The 22,359-nt window shown below is 30.7% G+C and overlaps 2 protein-coding genes across 11 annotated transcripts; one reads left to right on the top strand and one right to left on the bottom strand.

Annotated features, from left to right (window-relative positions):
- The first annotated feature begins 122 nt into the window (after positions 1 to 122).
- Positions 123 to 21,593, top strand: LOC141453326 (uncharacterized). 9 transcript variants are annotated; one of them, XM_074126408.1, is made up of 20 exons: positions 123 to 276; positions 919 to 1,090; positions 7,170 to 7,318; positions 8,068 to 8,254; positions 9,249 to 9,404; positions 10,074 to 10,208; positions 10,318 to 10,437; positions 10,918 to 11,089; positions 11,182 to 11,334; positions 12,240 to 12,372; positions 13,155 to 13,322; positions 13,965 to 14,208; positions 15,414 to 15,566; positions 15,635 to 15,797; positions 17,181 to 17,403; positions 17,583 to 17,603; positions 18,387 to 18,583; positions 19,803 to 19,931; positions 20,546 to 20,640; positions 21,194 to 21,593. In XM_074126408.1, exons 3-18 carry the CDS (start codon positions 7,185 to 7,187, stop codon positions 19,871 to 19,873), a joined length of 2,430 nt encoding a protein of 809 aa, XP_073982509.1. In that variant the 5' UTR covers positions 123 to 276; positions 919 to 1,090; positions 7,170 to 7,184; the 3' UTR covers positions 19,874 to 19,931; positions 20,546 to 20,640; positions 21,194 to 21,593. The 9 variants fall into 9 exon arrangements, with proteins under 9 accessions (XP_073982509.1, XP_073982510.1, XP_073982511.1 ...); XM_074126410.1 differs by lacking the exon at positions 919 to 1,090 and adding an exon at positions 1,796 to 1,890 and having other exon boundaries at positions 144 to 276; XM_074126406.1 differs by lacking the exon at positions 123 to 276 and adding an exon at positions 1,796 to 1,890 and having other exon boundaries at positions 951 to 1,090.
- Positions 816 to 6,921, bottom strand: LOC141453329 (kelch domain-containing protein 2-like). Of its 2 annotated transcripts, XM_074126415.1 has the most exons (11): positions 6,795 to 6,921; positions 6,291 to 6,623; positions 6,116 to 6,192; positions 5,956 to 6,044; positions 5,663 to 5,810; positions 4,716 to 4,863; positions 3,671 to 3,816; positions 2,691 to 2,815; positions 2,444 to 2,607; positions 2,273 to 2,325; positions 816 to 1,661 (listed from the first exon to the last, which is right to left on the bottom strand). In XM_074126415.1, exons 2-11 carry the CDS (start codon positions 6,390 to 6,392, stop codon positions 1,523 to 1,525), a joined length of 1,191 nt encoding a protein of 396 aa, XP_073982516.1. In that variant the 5' UTR covers positions 6,393 to 6,623; positions 6,795 to 6,921; the 3' UTR covers positions 816 to 1,522. The 2 variants fall into 2 exon arrangements, with proteins under 2 accessions (XP_073982516.1, XP_073982517.1); XM_074126416.1 differs by having other exon boundaries at positions 6,294 to 6,829.
- Positions 21,594 to 22,359: the final 766 nt, after the last annotated feature.

Below are 22,359 nucleotides of genomic sequence, written 5' to 3'. Positions count from 1 at the left end.
ATGTTACATTTATTTTAGACAAATTTCACTTTGTATACTTAAAAAATATTTATACGATATAATAATATGATTGATATATACAAGTATTCATTAATAGACTTCATATTTTGTAAGCCCTAAGACAACCAAACTGAAACCTTCCCAAAAGAAACACGCATCACATTGCCCGCTATTTTATTTTTAAAATTATTAGGTTTCCTTAAATCATTCAAAAAAAGGTTTCGTTAAACAATGTATGTGGAAATATGGTGCATGAGTGTTCTGGAAAATTATAAGGTAAACCTTTTGAAAAAACTTTTTTTTTTCTAACATTTCCAGTTGAGGTTTAAATTAGTGATTTTCAACACTAGTTTCTAAAGATACTTTATTCTTTTCAATAGACTAATACATCATCGGTAAATAGTGGAATACCAGCAGAATACTTTCTTGATCTCTTCATTTGACTCGTAATATTTCACTGGAATTAAGCAGCATATTTTTAAGCAGTCAATGTAGTCATTTCTTCTTCCAGGCACTGTAAAATTATTTTTTAGGTAATATCCTGAAAAGTGAATGTAGTTATTAGTCAGTCCTTTGGAAATTATAATTTCGGGTTTCCATGCCGAAAAATTTGAATCCTTTCCAGAAACTTCTTATAACCTACAAATTTAATAGATTTTCTTCATGCACTTTTAATCGAACGATACGAAATCTTCTGTTTAATATTTGACATCCCTTATTTAAGAAGTGTATGTATATACACGTATAATCATTTACTTTTAACTGTCCAAAGAAAAAAGCTACAGATTGATATAAGGGGAATAAAACAAAAAGTATTTCTTACTAGCCTTAAACTCATTTATTTCTCCTTTTTGTGTTTATACATAAAACAATTTTAGTTTTTACATTTTTTAACATACAGAAATTTCTTATGTCCAGGCAGGGCGATATTGAAAGATCTGCAATATATTATTTCCCACAACTCAAGCTATTTCGCTAAACCAATAAACAAAACAAAAGCCAATGTCTAGAATCTGTTTACCTAAGCTATCGGTGACTCCTGGTTCCTTATGAAAAATGAAAGCTATCATACTTCCTAAAGATGTCGCAGGTAATTCCACTTTTCAATTCATCTAATGATCTGAACTTTTACAAAATCCAATCAAGACATCCGAGTGAAAAAAAACGGTCTGTTTCACAAACAATAGAAAATATCTAGTTGAAGGCTAATCATCTATTCGCTAAACTTTTTTTTTAAGAAAACCTAAAGAAATAATGGGACTAAGATGTAATATCACAAGAAAAAAAATTATTGTTTTTATAAGAATTGGGATGAAATGTTGATATTGAATAGATTAATAGAATGTCCATTTAGATACTAATTCTTAAAACAAAACTATCTCGTTTGTTCGTTTTATTTCTGTAATTGATAAACTATTAGGAGGTATAATAACAGCTCAATCTTTAAAAAACTAAGATCATGAAGTCACATCAATCAATTGAATAAAGCCTGCCTGGATTTAAATAACTATTTTAGTCGCGATTAAAATTCTTCAAATGGATTACGTTTCTGAGATGCCCTTTTCCGCAGTAATTGCAATAGAGTTTCTGGAATATAATTTTCAACTAACTTTGGTGATAAATTTAAAAGATCATTTTCCAAAATCACATCCATACTCAATCTAAAAACAAATCAAAAAAAGATTTTTTTAAAAAATACTTGCTTATTTAGAGTTAATTACAAACAATAAAGAAAAAAAGGTAACGGGTAATTTGTACATCTTTGCTTATTGTATCAGGTATTCGTCTGTTTCAGAGCTGGAATGCTCCCTATTAAATAACAGGGAATGATTTGTAATGTATAACTAACTCTACCAAAAACTGTAGTTGAAGAACGAACTGTCTTTTACTGTAAGCATTAAATAGCAATTTTTAGATTTATGCACTATTTTGAATCCAGAAAACTGGATAGAAAAAAAACTCGAAATCTGTTTTGCTTCTGATTTGAAGAAATTTTAAGTTTAAACGTGTTGCAACAATGGAACATCAAGACAGAGGGTTTCTTTCCAATTTGTTAATTCCATTATTACCACTTTATGCCTAAGGTACAGTTTTGCTGATTGTAAATTTGATGGAATACTGTTTTGACTTATGACCCTAAGATTAGAAATGGTTGGGGATTGTAGTTGAATATTAAACAATTATTTAGAAATATGACAATTTATGAAGCTCTCGCATCACATCAATAAGAGAAAATGATACAACAGAAGTACTGCAAAAAAAAAAACCTTACCTAAACAATGATTTTGGCTGATAATGAATCATAATCATCGAGTCTACATGATCCTAAAAAATAATCAAAGAAGATAGTATTAGCCCAATCATAATTCGGTATTTTAATATTTAAATTTAGTATTTTGAATACTAAAATTTTAACAAAAATATCGCATCATTGTGCGTTTACCTCTTCTCTCATTTCATAAGGAGATGTGGTCACTCCTCCCACAATAGCAAGGTCCCCCGTTGCAGCACAATAGGCTGCCTGATGCCAGCAGAGTGGTTCAGTCGTCTTTCTTTGATACCATTTCACATTTTGCCCCGAGTCAATGGAACATTCCCAACAGTCCACTATATACATATACAATTCATATATTTACAAAAAAAAAATATATATATAAAAAAGTTCCATAACAGCAAAAACAAATACTAACTTGCTGGCATCCCATATTTGAGAAGTCCACCGTAAAGTACAGCTCTGTTAGGTGAAACGAAATTGAATGTGTGCCAAGATCTACCGGCAGGTACCGATGTGTTCATTGTCGTACTGTGTGTCAAACTGAAAGGTAAAAAAATAAAAACAACTTTATTATTAAGGATATGAAGGAATAAATCAAACTATTTAACTTAAGAAGGTAGGAATGGTTAGGTAAAACTTTCAGAGAACGTTATAATTTGTTTCATATTACACTAAATGTTTGATATTCATAATTTTTCTTTTAGAACATAAGAAGTGCAGCCATAAAGAAATTAATTTAAAGATATAAATATACGTTTCACTAGCCAGTTCAAATATTAGACCAACTTAAAACTCGGATTAGACGGTAATTTAAAAATTAAGGATTCAAAGTTGGCAAGGAATCAGTCAAATAAAAACAACAACTCGTTTTTTTGAAACGTTTCAACAAATATATTGCCTTCTTCAGGGCGTGGCTACGCAGGTTGGACCAGTTACAGAAAACTGAATTTTCTCAGTTTACTTAAGCAGACAAGGAAGTACTAGCTAATAAAGCTCTATGAAAGACGAAAAAGAATGAAAGAGAAAAAGGGTGGAGTAAACTGGGAGTGAGCTTTCATATGATAAGGAAAAATAATTTGGGAAAATAGGAGATTTCTCTATTTGGAGCTTTACTGGTACCAGTAGCACGAGAGGTATACATTTCTAAGGAGAGGTTAGAAATCAAGTTTCATCATGAAAAGGTTAAGTCACAAACTCAGTAAATTAAGGTCAAAATAAGACTGCACACATGGATGTTGATCATCCGAAAAAGGTCAAAAGAAAATTAAAAATAAAACGCAAGAAGTATATACCATTTCAGAAACTTAATTGTTCTGAAATTAAGGGAACAACCTTTTCTATGCTTAAAACAGAAATAACTAACGCATTTTTCATGGGACTAAATAAAGTAGTTACTTGTGGGACCAGGTAAATGTTTTCATATCAAGGCAAAATAATTCGTTATTTCTCATTTCACCGATACGTCCTCCAAAAATGTAAACTAAACACCCAGCGACGTCTGCAGAGTGGGCCGCTCTCGGTGAAGGTCGATAGCCATGTTCCTGTAAAGAAAATATGTATTCATATTGTATTCAATAATTGTGGCAGAAATAAGCATCTTACATCTAAAATATTTATTAGATAACTACTAGCTTTGAACTTAAAAGAAAAAGTTGCTTATCAGCATTCAGTTACTTATATAGCCGAAGGATACCTGGCTTAGTTATATAACGGACTTCCTATACTGAAAGAGAATTAGATGTGAACATTTTTAAATTTCAACGGAAATATGTGAGGTTCTTTTTACTGTTATGTTACTGATACTAGGGTTTTAGACGAAATCCGACAACCACAGGTATGACTATACACTTTATCTCGGTCTTCTGAAACTACTCTTAAACTTTTCTCAGATGGACTCGTAAAAATCAAGTTATTACTCTGTACCCGAACTAACCACTTCTTCTGGGATCCTGGTGTCTCTATGGGTATCCCAGCCTAATAACACTTACACTAACATAGGACGTGCAGAGACAGTCGATGTGTTCGACACTTTGAATTTAGCGAACTCTAGCTTAACCATCTTACCCTTTAACATATCCACATACACCGTCACAATTGGGAAGCGTCCAATGGGGCTTTGGTTAGGCAAGGGCTTCTTAATACTCAATAATTATTACATTACTGAATAACACTACATCATTGTTGGAATTTCAAATTCAGTTCAGTAGGAAGCGCGGGCTAGTAAGCAGAAAATTCGGGTTCAAATCCAGCGCACCCTTTAAATTTTCCCTTTATTAAAGGTCTCTGCCCTTCCCGTTAATGGACAATGTTGTCTTTAGGGAGGAAACACGATCCGAGCGGATTCTGTACACTAAAAAGGCTCCGAGCGCCAAAATTTTAGATGTTGCGCCTTGAATTAAAAAAAAAAACTAAATGAATAAATCTCGGTAAACTATTTAACCTTAGGTTTTATCCATGAGTTTGTGGCTAAATCGAAACATATGAATTGGTTATTCCATACTCTGCCACTATCAGAATTGTCTATCACGTAATGAAAATCATAAGGAGGCTCCCTCGGCCTTGTCCCATAACCTCCGAAAAAATATAACCTGAAAAAAAAAAGCCGGTAAATTTAGGTATACTTCAAGGAAGTTTTAATTACTATAAAAAAAAAATTATCGTAATTTCATGAATAATAAAAAAAAATCATTTGCGCATTTAAATTCTGAACTTAATCATGAGAGATGCAATTAACATCAAGAAAAAACTTCAGATTAGGAAAGGCTATCGATAGCACAAAGTTCATAGAGGGTTTAAATTCCAAAACATATCCTGAAAAAGTCAGCTTCCAGCAATTGAATGCAGCTGCTGGCCCTTAGATTTTTTTTTCTTCCAAGGAGCTTCTTACATCTCACTGTCCAGAGATATGTAATCCAAATGTTAAAACGGGATAAATTTAAATAATAATAATGTTTGAAACAGATATAACTATATTTTTCATCTATTGAACTTTCTCAGGAATCTCTTTTCACATATTAGAATCCTTTTATTGGTTAAATCAATTAAGTTAAGAACTTGAAATTTGATGCTGACATTTTTGCGCTCTGTTTGTCTCCACTAATTTCAGAAGAATGTCATGCTTGCTAAATTTGAATCCCAATATTGCCAACAAGTAATAGTCAAGGCTAAACAGAAAAAAATCAACAATAAAGTTGCATGCCTTCAGAAAGAGGTCCACGTAAACACAAAAGGCATATATGAAAAATGTTTATCTTGCGCGCGACATGAAGTACTGTCTACGTCAATACACACACACAAACAAGAAGAGAGGCACAGCATGAACGAGTATACCTTTGTTCAGAAGCATATTTGTAATAAAGTTTACTTTATATAAAACAAAACTACAACCTTTGTTTGTAATACCATCCAACACTTTTATCACAAGGTTGAGGTTGACGGCCTGTTCCCACTAATTTCGTCCATGTTAGAGAACTTAAATCCAATCTGTACAGTTTATTGCTGTATGTCCAAAGATCATCGCCCACTTCTTCAATCCCTTTAAGTTAATTAAACAAATAATTAAAAAAGAGTCAATTAATTTGTAATGTTTTTAAACATTAGAGAACTTCCTTCTCATACTAATCATTGAAAGAACAAAATATAAGTACTGAAAAGAGCTACATTTTCTAAGCATTACATACCACTAAATATATACAATTCATCGTCGTGCACAACTGCTGTTGAACCTGAGGTCCCTGAAGGTACTTCTCCAACAGTTTTTTTAAGAGTCCTGAAAATTGATATTACAAGTGCCTGTTGTACATTAATAAATTATACGAATGAAAAGCATTATTAACCCACCATACATCAGTTAAACAATTATAAAACCATAATTGTTCGGAGGAGCAATATCCAGATACGGAACCAACCTTTTCTCCCTATAAAAAAAAATACAAGTTGCATACTTTTCTTAACTATATTTATCGATACGATTAAAGTAAAAAAAAACTTCACTCAAGTAAATTAACTGACTCACCACGAATCCTCCCCATACTATGATATAGTGCCTATATGGTACTGTAATATGGCCAACGCGTTTGTAAATTAAATCTGTTTGGAATAACTCTGAGTGGTCCATTTTGAGCAGAAAAAAGGCTTTCAGCTTAATTTTTCTTATATCAATATAAAGGGTTTTTTACAAAAATAAAGTTGATGGCACATTAAGTAATCATGTATGTATAACAACTCTTATTTCTTCTGAAACTACTTATCATTTAAGCTAACCGCAGAAGATAGTAAATATTCTCATTGTATTGGAATTTTTGCTTAAAATAGCTGTAAGCTGTGCCTATTTTACAAATTCATATTTCTAGAAATAAAACAGGTTACCTTTTTTAAAAAAAAACAAAACAAAAAAAAACAATCACTTTAAGAACGGAACGTTTTTAAAACAGCATTAGTAATGAATAATTGAACAGATATATAGATAACTAGTAGTTGTTTAAATATAATAATCCACATAAATTTTCACAAAACTTACGCAACTGCTCTTTTTTCTAAATTTATTACATTTTTTTTAAAAATTCGGGGAGGTTATACTAAGAGAAGGGTACATATCGGTTCTGTTCTGTGTACGTGTGTACGACACTCGGTAGGTAGATAGTAGTGATTGGCAGGTTAATCATGAGCAGTTAATTTTTTATTAACCGTTCCATTTACCATGTAAAATAAACGAAAACGATTATTCCCTCAACCAACTTTTTTACTTTGGAACTTAAAATGAAGGTGAAAAAAGCAAAAAAATAATTTTGTTTAATTATTAGTGAAACTACCGGCGGACATTCCAGTTCTAATAACAAATGAAAGACTTTCTCATGAATAATTTTTTATTTATCATTTCAAAAAAATGTTGCAGCTACCAATCATTTGAATGGCGTTTAATGTACCAGAGTTTAAATCAGGAAGCGAAGGTATAGATGAAGATGAAGAGGCTTTAGAAGTAGAGTTAAGAAAGAAAAGAAATAAACACTTCTTCCTTAATGACGCAGATTTTGACGATTGGTGGTAACTATTAATTGAAGTAATTCTTTTTTTCTGTCCCTTGAAAGTACCCAGCTATTACGTGTGAAATACACAACCTAAAGACGCTAATGATGAACATTAGTGGTACCCGGAACATACAGCAACGATATAATTAGTCCAAGAAATTTCTCTGGCCTTTATCGGTAAAAAAACTTTTTTTATTTGCCAGCTAAGCAATGGTTGCATGATTAATCCCAATTGTGTATCTCCATTTTATATTTCCGTCGTAAGAGGAAATACTAGCCACGCACGTTAAAATTTTCGATTTGGAAATAAGCGTTTTCAAGTTAGAATGTTTAGCATTGCATTAGGAGAAAGTAGCGTGAGTGTACGCGTCAGATTAATTTAGTAGTTTTCTTGCTGCCTTTTGCGTTGAAGTTTCTCTTTTTCATCACTAAGGATCCTCGTAAAATTCGCTGCTAGCGTTTTTAGCAGAATGACGGCGAGCGAGGGTGGGCATTCAGTCGATTGCATTGCATTTAAAAGGCCTCTTTGTAGCTACCTTAGAACCAGTGTTCACAGTAGGATAGTTTTCGGAGAAAGGTTTGAGTACGTTCTATTACTAAAGTTGGGTTGCCATAATGTAATAACAAGTTAAAGTCACTAAATGGATGTCAGTCTCAGTTTATGTGTGTTATCGGATGGGTATTCTGCTGATAAGCTAAAAATCGCTATAGAGGTGATTAGAGGGGAAATTATCATTTAATAGCTGTATAATCGTTAATTTTCAGGTCTTCTTTGGATTCAAGAGTTGAGAAAAAGTCATTTGGTGAACAAGAAGAAGACATTTTTAAATATTCAGTTATACTGAAATCATTTCGCAATGAATATGAAACAGATAGCTTACTAACGGGCAAATCATTAAAGTTATTGTTTGATGGACAAATTGACTTGAATAAGAAAGAAGCTCTACCAGATGTGAGTATTTTGTGTTTTTGAGAATTTTTTTTTTTTAAGGTTACCTTATTTTACAGTATATTACCGACAATTACAATTGTACAACAGATTAAACACTTGTTAAAACAGCATGTAATGTTCTTCTTTTTTAAAATTAATTGATCACATTTAGTCAAAATTGTAAAGGAAAACATTATTTAGCTTATTTATGTTAATATTTTTCATTTACCTTTGTTCATTCCTTGCCCTTTGATGAGCAATATAGTTGCAACCAAGCTCCCTTGTAATCTCTTCCATCCGTCTTCTAGGTCATCTTTTCTTAATTCTTCTTTCCACTTACCATTAAAATATCTCTTTTAGCAATCTTTAAACAAAGTAATCTTTGTATTTTTGCTCTGAGCACAAGTTTCCCTATGGCCCCGTTAATTTCCTAATCTTCTGTGTTTTTCCTTAATGAGTACTTTGAGCCTTCAAACTCGACAGCTAGCAGTTTATTTCGTAGTTGTGTTTTTGTGGGCGAGCCTTGTTACTGTTCCCGTAAGAGATTATGGTCTGAAATATTACCTTACTGTTCAGTGATTTGTGTTTGGGAATGTTTACGAGTGAAGCAGAGCTATCCATTTTGCTTCTATATCCTTCCTTGACTTCGATTTTATTCTAACTTCTGAGACGTTTAATAATCTGTAACCGAACCAAGATATTTACACCAGTTAAGTTTAAACACGATTCCCGTTTACAATTTCTGTTTTTATCCTTATTTTAAATATTAGATATTCTTACTTGAATTAATTCATACCAGTGTTCGTCATTAATGATTATTTTGTGTGGTTTTGATCTCATTATTTAATTAACAAAACCAACCGTGCTTTTAGGATTACAAGCATTACGAAAGAGAAAGGCTATATTTAAAAACATGTCCTAAATTTTGTATTTGACTCTCATTAGTTTTATTATAACTTTTATTATTAAAGCTTACAAATTAACGGATTGTAATTTTTGTTTTCTTTGTCCATAGCTGCAGAAAAGATCCATAGAAGTTCTTGTTCCTGGATATAATCAAAATTCTTTTATTCCAAACACATCTTGTTTGACGTTCAGTGAAATGGTTACATGTCACGCAGTGATTGAAGCTGGGTCTGCACAAAATCAGGAACAGTTCAATATATGGCAGGTAAGACAAAAAAAGAAGAAGATTTCAGTACAAGTTCGAAACTTATTCTGTATTAAACTCTTAAACTAAGAGTTTTCTGTAACTCAACCAACCCGCATAGCCACGCCCTGTATATATTTGTCGAAACTTTGGCAAAAAGACGAGTTGTTGTTTTTATTTGACCGAATCCTCGCCAATTTTGAATCCTTAATATGCAGTAATTCTGATCGTCCGAACGAATGACAATGTCATTTATGTAAGGAGCTGCCGCCTCGCTTTAAACAAATTACTCATCTGATAAGTATTATTGTCATCAGGCTTGTAATGTTTATCTAAATCTAATTTCAGGTCTTTTTACATTTCTTTATACAATCTTCTTCAAACTCCTGATTAATTTGCCCAAACAAGCCATCTTAAGAATCTACCCCTTCTTATCCCTTAAGAAAATTTTCCAAATCATAATTGAATTTGGTAAATAGAGAAGAGCAAGCCTCACAATTATAAAGTTCTTTTTACCATCATACAGCGTTGGATGGTCTTCACACCTACCGGCAGTATCAAATAACATAAGCCAGCATGGCTCCTTCGTTGCCAAGAGAAACATCAGGGACCACCTTTTTTTTGGATGGGGACATATCAATTCTTTGATTATAAATACCCATTTCATTAAAGTTGATTTCATTGCTGCAGATCTGTAAACCAAAATTAGAAGAAGAACAGTTGCAATATATTGAATTTGCAAGAGAACAATGGATTGACGGTGATTGTAAAAGACATGCTGTTCTTCTTCCTCATGTTAAAGATTTGGTTGACTTATACTGGAAGGTATGTAAGAGCAGCACTCAATCATATAAATAATAATTTCTTTCATTTTGTTTACATCAATTAACAATCGAAGGTATGTAATTATTTATAAATTTTTATCATTTTACAGGTTAGATTGGAAAGAGTATATTTATGTCCAAAATTTTATATTCAAAAAGAAATCATTTCTTTGGCGTCAACTAGTTTGGAAGAGGTTGAACTAAAATTTGTTAAACAGTTGGAAAGTATTGTAAGTATTTATTTTGGTAATGTCACCATTTTAGCTCAACTGTTCGAAATCTATAAAGGAAAATGATGAGAGATGATTGATAAGCTTAACGTATCTCATTGATTGTAACGTTCTTTAATTTACACTCGAAATCTAAATTTTTAAAAAAGTAATTTCCTAAAACAGACAAAAAGAAGGGTACCGCAATGCACCATCTAGTGCATTTTTGTTTCTTTGCTACCTCATTTAAATTCTGCATCACATCATATGTAGAAAGAATCACAGTTGTACTTACATTCGGTGTTATTGTTTATGACGCGAAAGATGGAAACGTTTCGTTATAACCTTTCTAATTGTGTTGTAATCGCTAGTTTGCAAAGTGAGACGTCTGACCCTTGAAGGCCGGAGCAAATAATGAGGAATCCTCGTGTAAATTTTCACCTAGATCTATAACTTTAGTTCGAATCATTTTATAGGAAAATTATAATAATTCTTTTTCAGGGACGGCCAGCTAAATATTATATACCAGATTTGTGGACCTTTGTTGTTAATGTGAATACTGTTGCTAATTCAATTATAAAACCGGAAGTTGGTTGGAGCCAACAAGCAGGGAATGCTCAATATTATAAACAATTACATCCAAAGTTACTTGAGAAAGGATATCATTCAGATGGTAAAAAATTTACATGATCATTGTTTTATAAACTAAACGTTCAACTATTTTTAACTTTACGTAGCATTATTCTAAAAAAAAAAATATTGCAGTGAGCAAAGATAATACTGCTATTAAGTTAGCGAAAGAGAATGCGGTGAACATAGTACTCTCTTCAAGTGCGTTCTCATATTTAGTGGATAATCAAGCTGCTGGTATCAATTCTACTTGGAGTCTTCCAATCACTGTTATTGAATATCAGACCGGTAAGTAAAAACTAAAATTTTATTTTCGAGCTAATACATTTTTTATATATTAAATACTACGTTAGGTGTTCAGTTTATTGTTAACTTTTTTTTATTTCTTGAGTTTTGAGCTCTACTTTTTTGGTAGGTCTTGATAACTCATCTTTATTTGCCAAATTTTTCGGCACTTGAGCCAAACAACATTATAATCTTGAAAGTACAAAGACCTAAGAAAGGCATACAAAAATCAAAAACAGGGCCCCACATAAACAAACAAAATGATGTCTTAAAGACTTTTTGTTTCCTTGCTCTATTAAATTCTTATTGTTTATGACACGAAAAATGACGTTTTGTTATAACCTTTCTGATTGTGTTGTAATCGCCAATTTTAATGTGTGTCATCTTCACTGGTCAGACTTCACAGCATTTGGAGAAAATGCAATACTAGACCAAAATAGGTAACAGAAAGAAAAATACAGGCTTTGCATTCCACTCTACAACTTTCAACCATGACAACACTAAGATTTTGGACAAAGAAAATATCAAAAAAGAAATATACTTGAGAAAATAGACATGTGATAGATCCTATATAACGTAATTACTGATTAAGTAAAATGACTAAAAACCAAATAATAAGAAAATCACTATAACTAATGCCACAGTTACTGATTGTAACCACAGCAGTATGTAACCACTACAGGGATCATCCTCCACTCAAGTAGTTCACCTTTGTAGAGGGCACGAATCCTTGACGAAACGTTTGGCAAATAGAGAGAAACAGTTGTGAGGATCTACGTCCAACAAGCCAGAGTTTAAAACGTAAACCATATATGTTATAACCATTGTATTATATATATTTATGCATTTCTGATTCCTTGGAACTTTCCTAAATTTAATATTATAAAGCATTGGTTTATTTACTTTAGATCATGGAGCCAAAAAGATTGCTTTCATTGATAAAAAGTTACCACCGTTGGCAATGACGGCTGTGGATAGAAATAAATACTATGCCAAATTGGCATTGAAAAAATTGTTGATTAAGGTACCACAAAATTATAGGTAAGATCAGGTCAGCTTATTATTTGATTGATTCATTATGGAAGGTAATGAATATAAACTTACGAGCACAACTTGCTTTTATTGTCTGCTTTGGTGTGTTTCGATCCAATCGTCCGACAATATACATTGTAAATTGTTCTACCTGTAGTTCAGTTCGTCTAGTTTGCGCTAATTCATCCGTACAAAATCAGGTCATCCAATCATATAATTTGTTTTTTCTAATTGCTTAAGTGATTTATGTAAAATAATATCTTTATCAATATAAATCTGGCAATCCAGGGCATTCAGTAAGTTAAACTTGTTCTGTATTGTATTAAGTGCGCACAGCAATCAAAAATGTCGCTTCAGATCAAATCTCTAAGATGTACAAAGTAAATATTTTGCTTTGTGCTTTAAATAATTTTCATTTATTTGTTTCATTTTTATGGTAGCTGGTTAAAACTGTTGAGTTTTGATGAAATTAATTGTAATGTTAAGTGCAATTTAAGAAGTGTTATCGAAATCAATGTACAGTTTTATTTATTCAAACTTTAAAAGATGAGCTAGTCTCTGATTCAAAGACATGCAAAAATAATTAATAAAGACTGAAATTGGCAATTATTTCAATTCTTTTTTCGAGTGGACCTATTATTAATAAAAAAAATATATACTCTGCAATTTAAGAATGATAAACAATCTCTTCTTTTCTAACAACTTTAATGTATCATGTTTCTTATTTTAACATTTATAAGTAGATTTTATTTTTATCAATTTACTTTATTTTTATTTTATTGTAATTTAAGAGATCCTGCGGCCGGCATATACGATGCAGATTCTGTAGAAACATTTGGTGTTGATAGTCCTAAGAAAAAGTTAAAATATAGAAATTTGCATAAAAAAATAAAAAAAAGATGTTATTATTGTGAGCTGAAGGAAACTGCTAATACAAAACAAGAGGATGTACTTCCAAAGTAAGTAGTATGATGTATAATCTGAGTTTTGAATTCTGAGTTTTCTATACTATCTGTAGTATCTGAGGGAAGTTCTTTAAAAGAAAAGATACACATGTTTTGGTGTGGTCACCCATGATGCTTTCTCTTATCATAACAGATTATAAGTACATTTTATGAATGTTTTTACTGGAAAAAAAGAATTAGCGCGATGATGAAATTAGATGAATGAAAATAAAAAGTGATGTCACAGCTCCCCCAATACCTTTTTTTTTTTTTAAAAAAAAAAGTAGGCTGTAGGCCAGTCACACTTTATTTTTAACCTGGTAGTTTCATAAATATTCTAGAGCGGACAATAACGTTAAGAATCGTACTTAAGAGAAAGCCTTGACTTCAGCCATCATCCAGGTTCAGATTTGAGTTCACTTAGTGTGTACTAAAAAAAATTAATGGTACACGTTAAAATAACTAAAAAAATCCAGTTATCTAAGTGACACATGCAATAGATTCTCTTCAAATTTGGAATTTTTATTGCGTAGTTATATTCTATAAATTATTAAAATGAGGCTTTACATTTCACTGAAGAGGTACGCTAGAATAAGCCTAACCCATATAAGTTTTATGTCAAAATTCATTTTTTAATAAATACTGTCTCTATTTAAGGATCGAGACGCTGCAAATGCAAGAAGATAATGTTTCTAAGAGTGGTGAGATTTCTGATTCCGATGACAGTATTAGTTTAAGTATTGATTTAGGGGAGGAAAACACAGATAAAATTGAAAACGGAGAACTAAATAATGAAGAAAAACTAGAAAAAGATCAAGAAATTAGCGTTTCTAGCGAACTATCGAACTCTCAACTACCTACTGGAACTTGCTGTTGTACCTATGAATGGATTGAAGACCAGGTATTTGCATTTATTTTTATTTGATTACTTGTTTGCCAGCGCTATTATAAATCCATAGTATTTTTTTCTAACTTGCAAGGCTTTTTGGGATGGATGAGCAAACTCTTTTTTGATAGTTGACTGTTTTCGAACTATTCATAATTCCAGAATATATTAAAAACAATAAAGTAAGGCTATTAATTTAACCGGGCTTTTCGTCATTAACATTAAAACATTAACTGACATCCAAGGCTTAGAACAAGGAATCGAACAGTTCGCTTTGTATAACTTTGCAGACCGTGTCTCTTACCACTCGGTTACTATACAACCTTAATTTCAAAATAAAAATTTCTATTAGTACCGAATATGGATATAAAAGTTCTGATTTGGATGTATGAAATATTGTATATTGTTTTGTTAGTATCTAGTTCTTAATCCAACTATTTCCAAGAAACTTATTTTAAAATTGTCCATTAACCCTTTTTCAAAAATAGTTATTTTGGATTCAGCTGCTCGAAACGCCAAAACTAAGTGACATGTTCTAATAGATTTCGTCTTTTTGGGACCGTAAGATTACAAGCGTTTTCCTCATTTTGCTGTTATTGCGAATTTTTCTGTTTCCTGAACTTGATGTTCTTATGTTCTTTCTTCTTTTTGTCTTGTTCTGGGTCTTTTTTCTTTTTTATTTTCTACCTTTTATTTTTAATTTCTCTTACTCGCTTAATAAGAGAAACAATTCTATAGCATTCCCTTTTCAGACGTAATGAATATCCAAAACGATATAGCTGCTTCACTTCGGTAGCTTGATAGATACTCGTGTTTTCCTTTTGACCTTACGACTTCTATTATGCACATTCTAATTTAGTCATTCTTGGGTTCCTTGCCGAACTTTTCCAAATGTGCATACCATTTTTTCAAACAATTTGGAGCTGTTGGAAAAATTTTTGATTAATACATTACACTCTATTAAACAAAACCAACGTCTCTCTTTCCTTTTACAATAATTTTATTTACTACAGTATTGGAACCACCTTCAAGCTTGGCATGTGTCCCAAGGTATCGCCTTAAACTTTGCATTCAACAATGTACGAGTATTTTATCAATACTTAGAATTAGTTTCTTTTTTGTTTTGTTGAAGTTTTATGGCCATCTCTAAGGCGCGCAAGTTTCTATCTTGTATATTAATTTTGTTTTCATTTCACTGATTTATTTCGTCTATGTTTCAGAGTGATTCACCAAAAACGAAGAAAAAGAAATTAAATTATAGAGTCGTTTATAATTTATGGGACTTCAACTCCTCTGCCAGCCAGAACTATATGTCTAAAACATGCTCTAAAGATCTTAAACTTATTATTAGGACTACAATAGAAGGCCAAGTAGTGAGTGTATACCCATATATTATTATTATTATTATTATTATTATTATTATTTAATTTTTTTCCCTTAGAGCGAAAATACTGAATTTAACAAAGAACCCGTACAAAAACCATATAAGTTGTCACCAAAACTTGAATATCAGACAGAGTTCGGTGCAGAAGCTGCAACTCTTAATGAAATTTTGAGAGAATGGGCATCGTTATATATTAGGCCTTCCACAACGTTGGCTAGGGGTAAGTTAAGGATAAAATTATAATTAAATAAACCTTCATTTGTTTAAAGAAAATTTTATGCACGTGTTCTTCATCGAGAATTTAACATTTCTTACTTTTTTTTAAAATTATTAACATTATAATTATTTTAATTATTTACACAAAATCAACCTTAGCTTAGGTTTTGTTGAGTTGCTATTCAAGAGATTTATGCGTCTTAATTACAATAAACAGTTTATAAAACAAAAACTAAAAGAATTAAATAATAAGGCTTCTAATTTGAAAAAGGAGGTAAGGTTCCCATGTTGAATTTAAGATAGCGTTGATTACGCAAAATAATCTTATTTATTTTTATTACATTTAATAAACAAAATCGATGAGTGTCAATTTTATTGAATAATATATTTTCCATCGGTGACCTAAGGTAGATTTTTTATTAATTTTTTTACTTAATTACCTTTTCTCTACTGAAGGCGAAGTAAGTGGAATTGAAGATAAAATTTTCAAGCTCTTTTTTTTTAATGAAGTTCAATCTTTGCGTTTTTAACCTCCCAGGATCACCAAATTGGTCTTTTATGTATGAAATATTAATCTTTCCTAGTCTCGAATCAGAATTTAAAAAATCAAAATTGTTATTTTTTCTGTTTTTAGTTGCTTATTTAAGTTAATTTGATAAGATTTAAAATCTGTTACTATTTGGTTCTTGGGTTACGAAAATATTTTTGTCATTTGAATATTTCAATGAGTTTTTAAAAGAAACAATCATAAGGACGTAAAGATTGAGCTCTCCGCTAGTATCGTACATGCAATGGTTAGAACTTTAGTCTTAGAATGAGTAAATAAATGATAATTGTTTCAGATATAAATGACTTTAAATACTGCTGAAGATGGATGCTGGTTGGTTTGTAAACGTATATTGAACGTCAATTACAAAGAAAATTTAGACTTTATTTATTTATTTATTTTTTTAATACATACCAATTAATCTGCAATCTTCATCAGTCTGTACAGCAACAAATATTTGCATTTCTTTCACAATTCAGTTTTGTTTGTTTATTTGTCTACCTGGTTTCACGACAGGTTTAAATTCCATATGATGTTTTTTACGTTTATTGTTTTATGTTTAGTTTAATAAAAGTAAATTAGGAAGAAAGTAGACTAATGAATATTTTTTTTTTTTTAAGCCTTAGAGCAATCCTGCGTTTCGTGGCCAACTAGAACGTTTTGCAGGATTTTCAAATTGTAAACATAGTTAAACGAATTTTGTCAGTGATACAAATACTCATTTTATTCTAAATTAATAAATATCGAATGAGATTCAAAGACCATCCAAGAGTCACAAATGAGTTTAAAGTGTCTTGGTTTTTAAAAATTTAATTTGTTTGTTGTTTGATTTTTCTTTAGTGCGTATAGATGCAGTAAAAGGCGAACTGATACAAATACAACATTTAACGACTGCAGAATTGACGGTAGAATGTCAACGTTTACATAAATTCAATCCGAGAGATCGTTTACCAACTGTACATTCAATTTTGGTCAAAATTAGTGATCTGCCTGCTGGAACTTATGTTTTAAGTCACAAGCCAAAGAACGGGACATTCGTAGACTTATGTAAGAGTGTGGAAAGGTAATTTATTCTTTAAAAAATAGTCATTATTATTTGTTTGGTATTGCTAAGGCAAAAAAAAATCGTGTATTCAAGCAATCGATTTTTTTTTAGATTGTAAAGATTCTTAAAATTAATGTTTAAACAGTAATTTTTATATCTTTACTGTTTAGGATCATAATTAAAAAATATTTATACAGGTCTGACGCCGTGGGCCATTTGTAAGTCTAAGTTCTGTTTATTAGGCCTATATTTGTGCCCTAGTTTATATTGTGTAGGGAGCCAAATATAGCGGCTATTTGCATGAAATTTATTATTACGTTGAACATTAATTTTAAACTTGCAGTTTCTAAACATAAAATTCGGCTATTAAAACTTTTCGTTCTCTTATTTGGATTTGAATGTAGAATCGGCAATTATTCTTAATTAAAATTTTGTATGCACTCTATATATTCACAATTTTCTGATTTTGTAAATTGTAACCCTGCCTCTTTTCCTTTAAATCTCACCTTATCTTATTTTCTTTTATCATCTAATTTGGGTATACACACTGTTTCCTCTGATCTGTTTGTTTTCAATAAACTTCGCGTTGTTCCATGTAAACACTCGATTCAATTAATAAAAGAAGGAAATCTTAAATTTTAATTGCCTCTTATCACAATGTCGTGTTTGTTTTTGATTTAACAAAGTCATACATATGTATTTTAATTTTTTGTCCGTGGATTATAGAAATGGCCATATAGAATTTATTTCGTTGTGTTGTGGTTTTCAATAATGTGCTTGGTGTTGGTCAAAACGAGTGAATTGGTCCGCTAACAATGGTACAGCCTGCTTTTTTTTCTGAATTAAACAGCTATTAAAGGGAACCCTGTTAAGGTTCTAATCCGTTCTAGGTTTCTTCCTCTTTGTACAGAGCAGTACTAGCAGCTCGTACTTTCCTCTTTAATGAATATTACTGTTCTATAAAATGTTTATAATAATTTTATTTATTAATTTTTTTAAAGTGGAGGAGGTCATTCCTACAATTTACACTTGAGCTATAACATGGTAGATCCGACTGTTGTAGCACCCCAAAGATCTCCATTTCGGCCTTTGGATCCTGCTGTTATAACTCCCACTTTTAAATATTTCAAAAGAGCTCCATGTACATTCGCTCCGAAGAAATACAAATCTAAAAGAAGTTTACTAAAGGATAATACTGGTAATTTGTTTACTATTTTTTTAGTATATAAAATAATTGAAAATGTGTTAAGGTTTGCAAACGCTGGCGACAATAACGCTGATTTTATCGTAGCACGCATGTTTTAGTTTGTTTGTTTTTTTTTTCAATTGGCCTGAGCGAGAGAAAAATCAGACAGATACAAAGAATACATCATTATTTATTTATTTGCCTGTTGAGTACAATTTCTCCTGGCAAGGAGTTGTTAGTTACAAAATTTACAAAGAATACATCCTCATGTCAAATCACAACAAAACAACTCAATACGCTAACCATTTTATCAAACACTCTTAGCAACCGGACAGTAACAACAAGCTTTTATATATAGAAAGAAAAGGAAGACGTATAGATACTTTCGAAAGAATAGAAATAAATAACAAACGCAAACCTATTCACAAAAACATTATGTAAGACCTAGTAAACATTAACTCGGATAAGCTCTTTAAAGTCATTCCGCACCAAACACTCAAGTCATAGCTGAGTAAACCTCACCAAAGTAGTAGGCAAAAAAAAAAGCATGAATATTCGAACATGTTGCAAGTTCTCTACTATTAAAAGTGTTCTTATTAAGATTGTTCTTATTTACATAGTATTTATTGTGTTAAGAATCATATGTTAATCAATATTTTATTTAACAATATTTGTTTCTAGTACAAATGAACTGTGGGCGTCAATTCTCGCCCCCCTCTTTTAAAATACAACTCCAACATTACAATTCTAAAAAATTACCACTACACAAACTTATAGAACTTTTAAATACATAATAGGTTTCATTAATTTTATTTCATTGTTTTTACAAAAATGTTTACTTTTCTTTTTTTTTTAAATATTGCATGCACACTGTGTAACCTCCCTCACTCAGTCAGTTGATTGGTTTGTCAGCAAACGTAGTGTGAGATAGCAACGTAATTTTAAGTGAAATTCTCTACACCAAACTGAATAATCAACCTCTAATGATGGATATAATTCCTGAACCAGTCAAAAAAAAAACAAAACGCATTCCACGATGGGTAATATCAGCGATAGTAATGGCGATAGATGGCTTGCACACTTAATCCTTCGCAAAATGTCTTGAATTAGTTTTCGTGGGAAATTATTTTAATCAAAAGATAATAAGAAAATCCTTTTGGAGTCCGGAAATAAAATTCAAATAGAAATAATGAAGAAGTTTAAGTAAAGTAATAAATGCTTGTTGTTTCAGTAGTGAATCCTCCTCCAGCCGAGATTCCCAGCCGCAAAAAGAAGAAGAAAAAGAAGAAAGCTCAAAAATAGAGGGGAAAACTTGTAAATTATTTGAGCATTTTCTTTAATTTTATTGCTGGTAATGAATGTAAGTAAGAGACTTTTTACTATTTAAATATTTGATAACTACCTAAAAGGAATCTCACTGGATGTAATTTGTTAAAAAATTAATTAATTTATTAAGTAAACTTCCGTTCATTTTGAAGAAATAAATTTAAAAGAACTTTAATTTATTGATTTCTTGATAATATAACATTAGGCTTAAATAATAACACTTTTAATTAGAATCTTAACCATACCTCTGCCCTAGTACTGCGTTTTTGTGGAAAAATATTTCAAATAAAACTTTAATATCAACACGTGTGCTTACGAAATATAAAGAAAAATTCTCAAAAACGTTAATTTCAAATACTGGATAATCAATTCAGTAAAATGTGTACTTCCCCCCCAACTGATTTTGTCCAGATGGTTATTACCGGGTACCAGTGTTCTTAAAGAGTAAAAAAATCAAATTGAACTATCTACGATTCATCTCTTTGGAGTTTTGCTGACCACCCATATTCACAAGAAACAAATTACATTTACTGACCAATTCGTGAAGAACAACAGTTTGTGCCAAATCCTTCAATTCAAAAATGCTATAGATTACTAGAGAATTTTAAATATATTCGTATTTTTAATTATTTTAATTCATTGTTTCAGGTTGATTAAATTTTTCGCAAACGTCGTAAACAAAGAAATACGTTGAACCAATTCAATTTATCCTGTTAAACTGGCCTGTAAGGAAAGTATAAGTTGTAAGTCATTGTCACGTTTAATAATTTTAAGATTACTTTTAAAGACGTAATAATTTCATAACTTTTATTAAAACCTTGTCATTTTAAATTCAATAATTTCATGTGATCTTTTCTTTTCTGTAAAAAACTTTTTCTTTTATTAACATTGAGCTGAGGAAAGTTTGCCAGAACCTTTTGTTTAAGAAATTACCATGATTTTTCCTATCACCTAGAGTATTTTTCCTTGACTATACATTAAGCAGCCTTGTTGATTTAGACGAAGATATCCGAAAAATATGTCACCTTTGACACGCGTGTAATATATTATAAATACATAAAATATAATATATTTCTGTTGTTTTTAATTTTTTAATACATTACTTTAGTACATTTTCACTGAGCATATTAAATGAGGCGTATTTTATATGCTTATTTAAAAATTTTCCTTATTATTTTTGTAAGCAGGGTAATAATAACCATTATTGTTCTAGCCCTACATTATAAGCTACATAAATCTAATAATATTTGTTGTTTTTAATTAATTAATTTATTTTTTTTCTTGTTTTACTTTCAGGCCTATAATGACCAATTTAAGATGCACCAGAATGAACATTTATCGTATCAATTAACTTGAAGTAATGCACTAAAGTGAAAATCAATCAGGATGCCTTGTTATTCAGTTATTATTTCTACATAATATTGTAAATACATTTTTTTCTTAATCAAGTTTCAATGAGTTTGTTGAACAGATATTATCTTACCTTCTCAATATTTTGTTTCAAGTAAATATTATTGTGTTAGTGTTGATGGGAGAAAAATAAATTTCATTAAATTTTTAGCAGTTTCAGCGCATTTTATTTTCAATTACTATAAAATTCATATGTAAATTATTTTAACGAAGATGTAGTTGAGGATTTAAAATTTTTATTGTTGGTTTTTAATATAATATTAAATAAATACATATATATCAATTATTTAATGAACCATAATTGCCATAATTGTTAGGCTTTACATTATAAGTTATATAAATTTTTAAATTTTTTAATACATTAGTTTAGTACATTTTCATAATATTAAATGAGGCGTATTTTATATGCTTATTTAAAAATTTTCCTTATTATTTTTGTAAGCAGGGTAATAAAGTAACAAAATGGAATGGAACATCATATACTTCATACATAGCTTCCAGCTTTTTATCTGGATCAAACAACGATACATATTTACGATCCTTGAAAATCACAGCCGAGCTCCCACTCTCATTTTCTCTTATGTTGCGATTTTTATAAAGAAAGAATTTAATAACTATTAATGGTTTTACAAAGAAGGTGAGTCTAAGCATCAACGATCTTGACAGAACAATATTAAGGAAATGTTTTAATAGTATAAATGTTCATACGAACGCTTACAAAATATTTCAGATGTAAAAACTTACATATTTGAAAGTGTTATAATGTTATTGTTAAAGAAGTCTATTTTAATACATCTGTAGGATTGTTCCATACTTAATAAATAACTGGGTCCACCATTCTAGTGATTGAGATATTTCGCAATTTCTTTTGATTATTTGTATTTGTTAAATATGTCATTAAATACGACCTAGCTCGCATGTTTATTGTATACATATCTAGATTATGCAGTTTGGTGTTGAGATTTCTACTTCACTTACCGAAAAATGAAAAAGATCTTGCACTGTGCACCTAACCACATTTTCAACATGTCATCATCCATCTAAAATCATAA

The sequence above is a fragment of the Rhodnius prolixus genome, unplaced genomic scaffold (assembly GCF_049639745.1).
Source record: "Rhodnius prolixus isolate KJV_2025 unplaced genomic scaffold, Rpr scaffold_3, whole genome shotgun sequence".
Lineage (NCBI taxonomy): Eukaryota > Metazoa > Arthropoda > Insecta > Hemiptera > Reduviidae > Rhodnius > Rhodnius prolixus.
Note: the sequence above shows the minus strand (reverse complement) of the source record. Positions and strands in the feature narration are given on the sequence as shown.

What these genes read in the sequence shown, in the direction of transcription:
- LOC141453329 (XM_074126415.1), bottom strand. Translation starts at nt 6,392, where the DNA reads ATGGACCACTCAGAGTTATTCCAAACAGATTTAATTTACAAACGCGTT. An exon ending in TAGTATGGGGAGGATTCGTG is followed by an intron (nt 6,193 to 6,290) that starts GTGAGTCAGTTA and finishes TTTTTTTTATAG; the next exon opens with GGAGAAAAGGTTGGTTCCGT. An exon ending in ACATTTACCTGGTCCCACAA is followed by an intron (nt 2,816 to 3,670) that starts GTAACTACTTTA and finishes TTTACCTTTCAG; the next exon opens with TTTGACACACAGTACGACAA.
- LOC141453326 (XM_074126408.1), top strand. Translation starts at nt 7,185, where the DNA reads ATGGCGTTTAATGTACCAGAGTTTAAATCAGGAAGCGAAGGTATAGAT. An exon ending in TCTGACGCCGTGGGCCATTT is followed by an intron (nt 17,604 to 18,386) that starts GTAAGTCTAAGT and finishes ATTTTTTTAAAG; the next exon opens with TGGAGGAGGTCATTCCTACA. An exon ending in TTTACTAAAGGATAATACTG is followed by an intron (nt 18,584 to 19,802) that starts GTAATTTGTTTA and finishes TTGTTGTTTCAG; the next exon opens with TAGTGAATCCTCCTCCAGCC.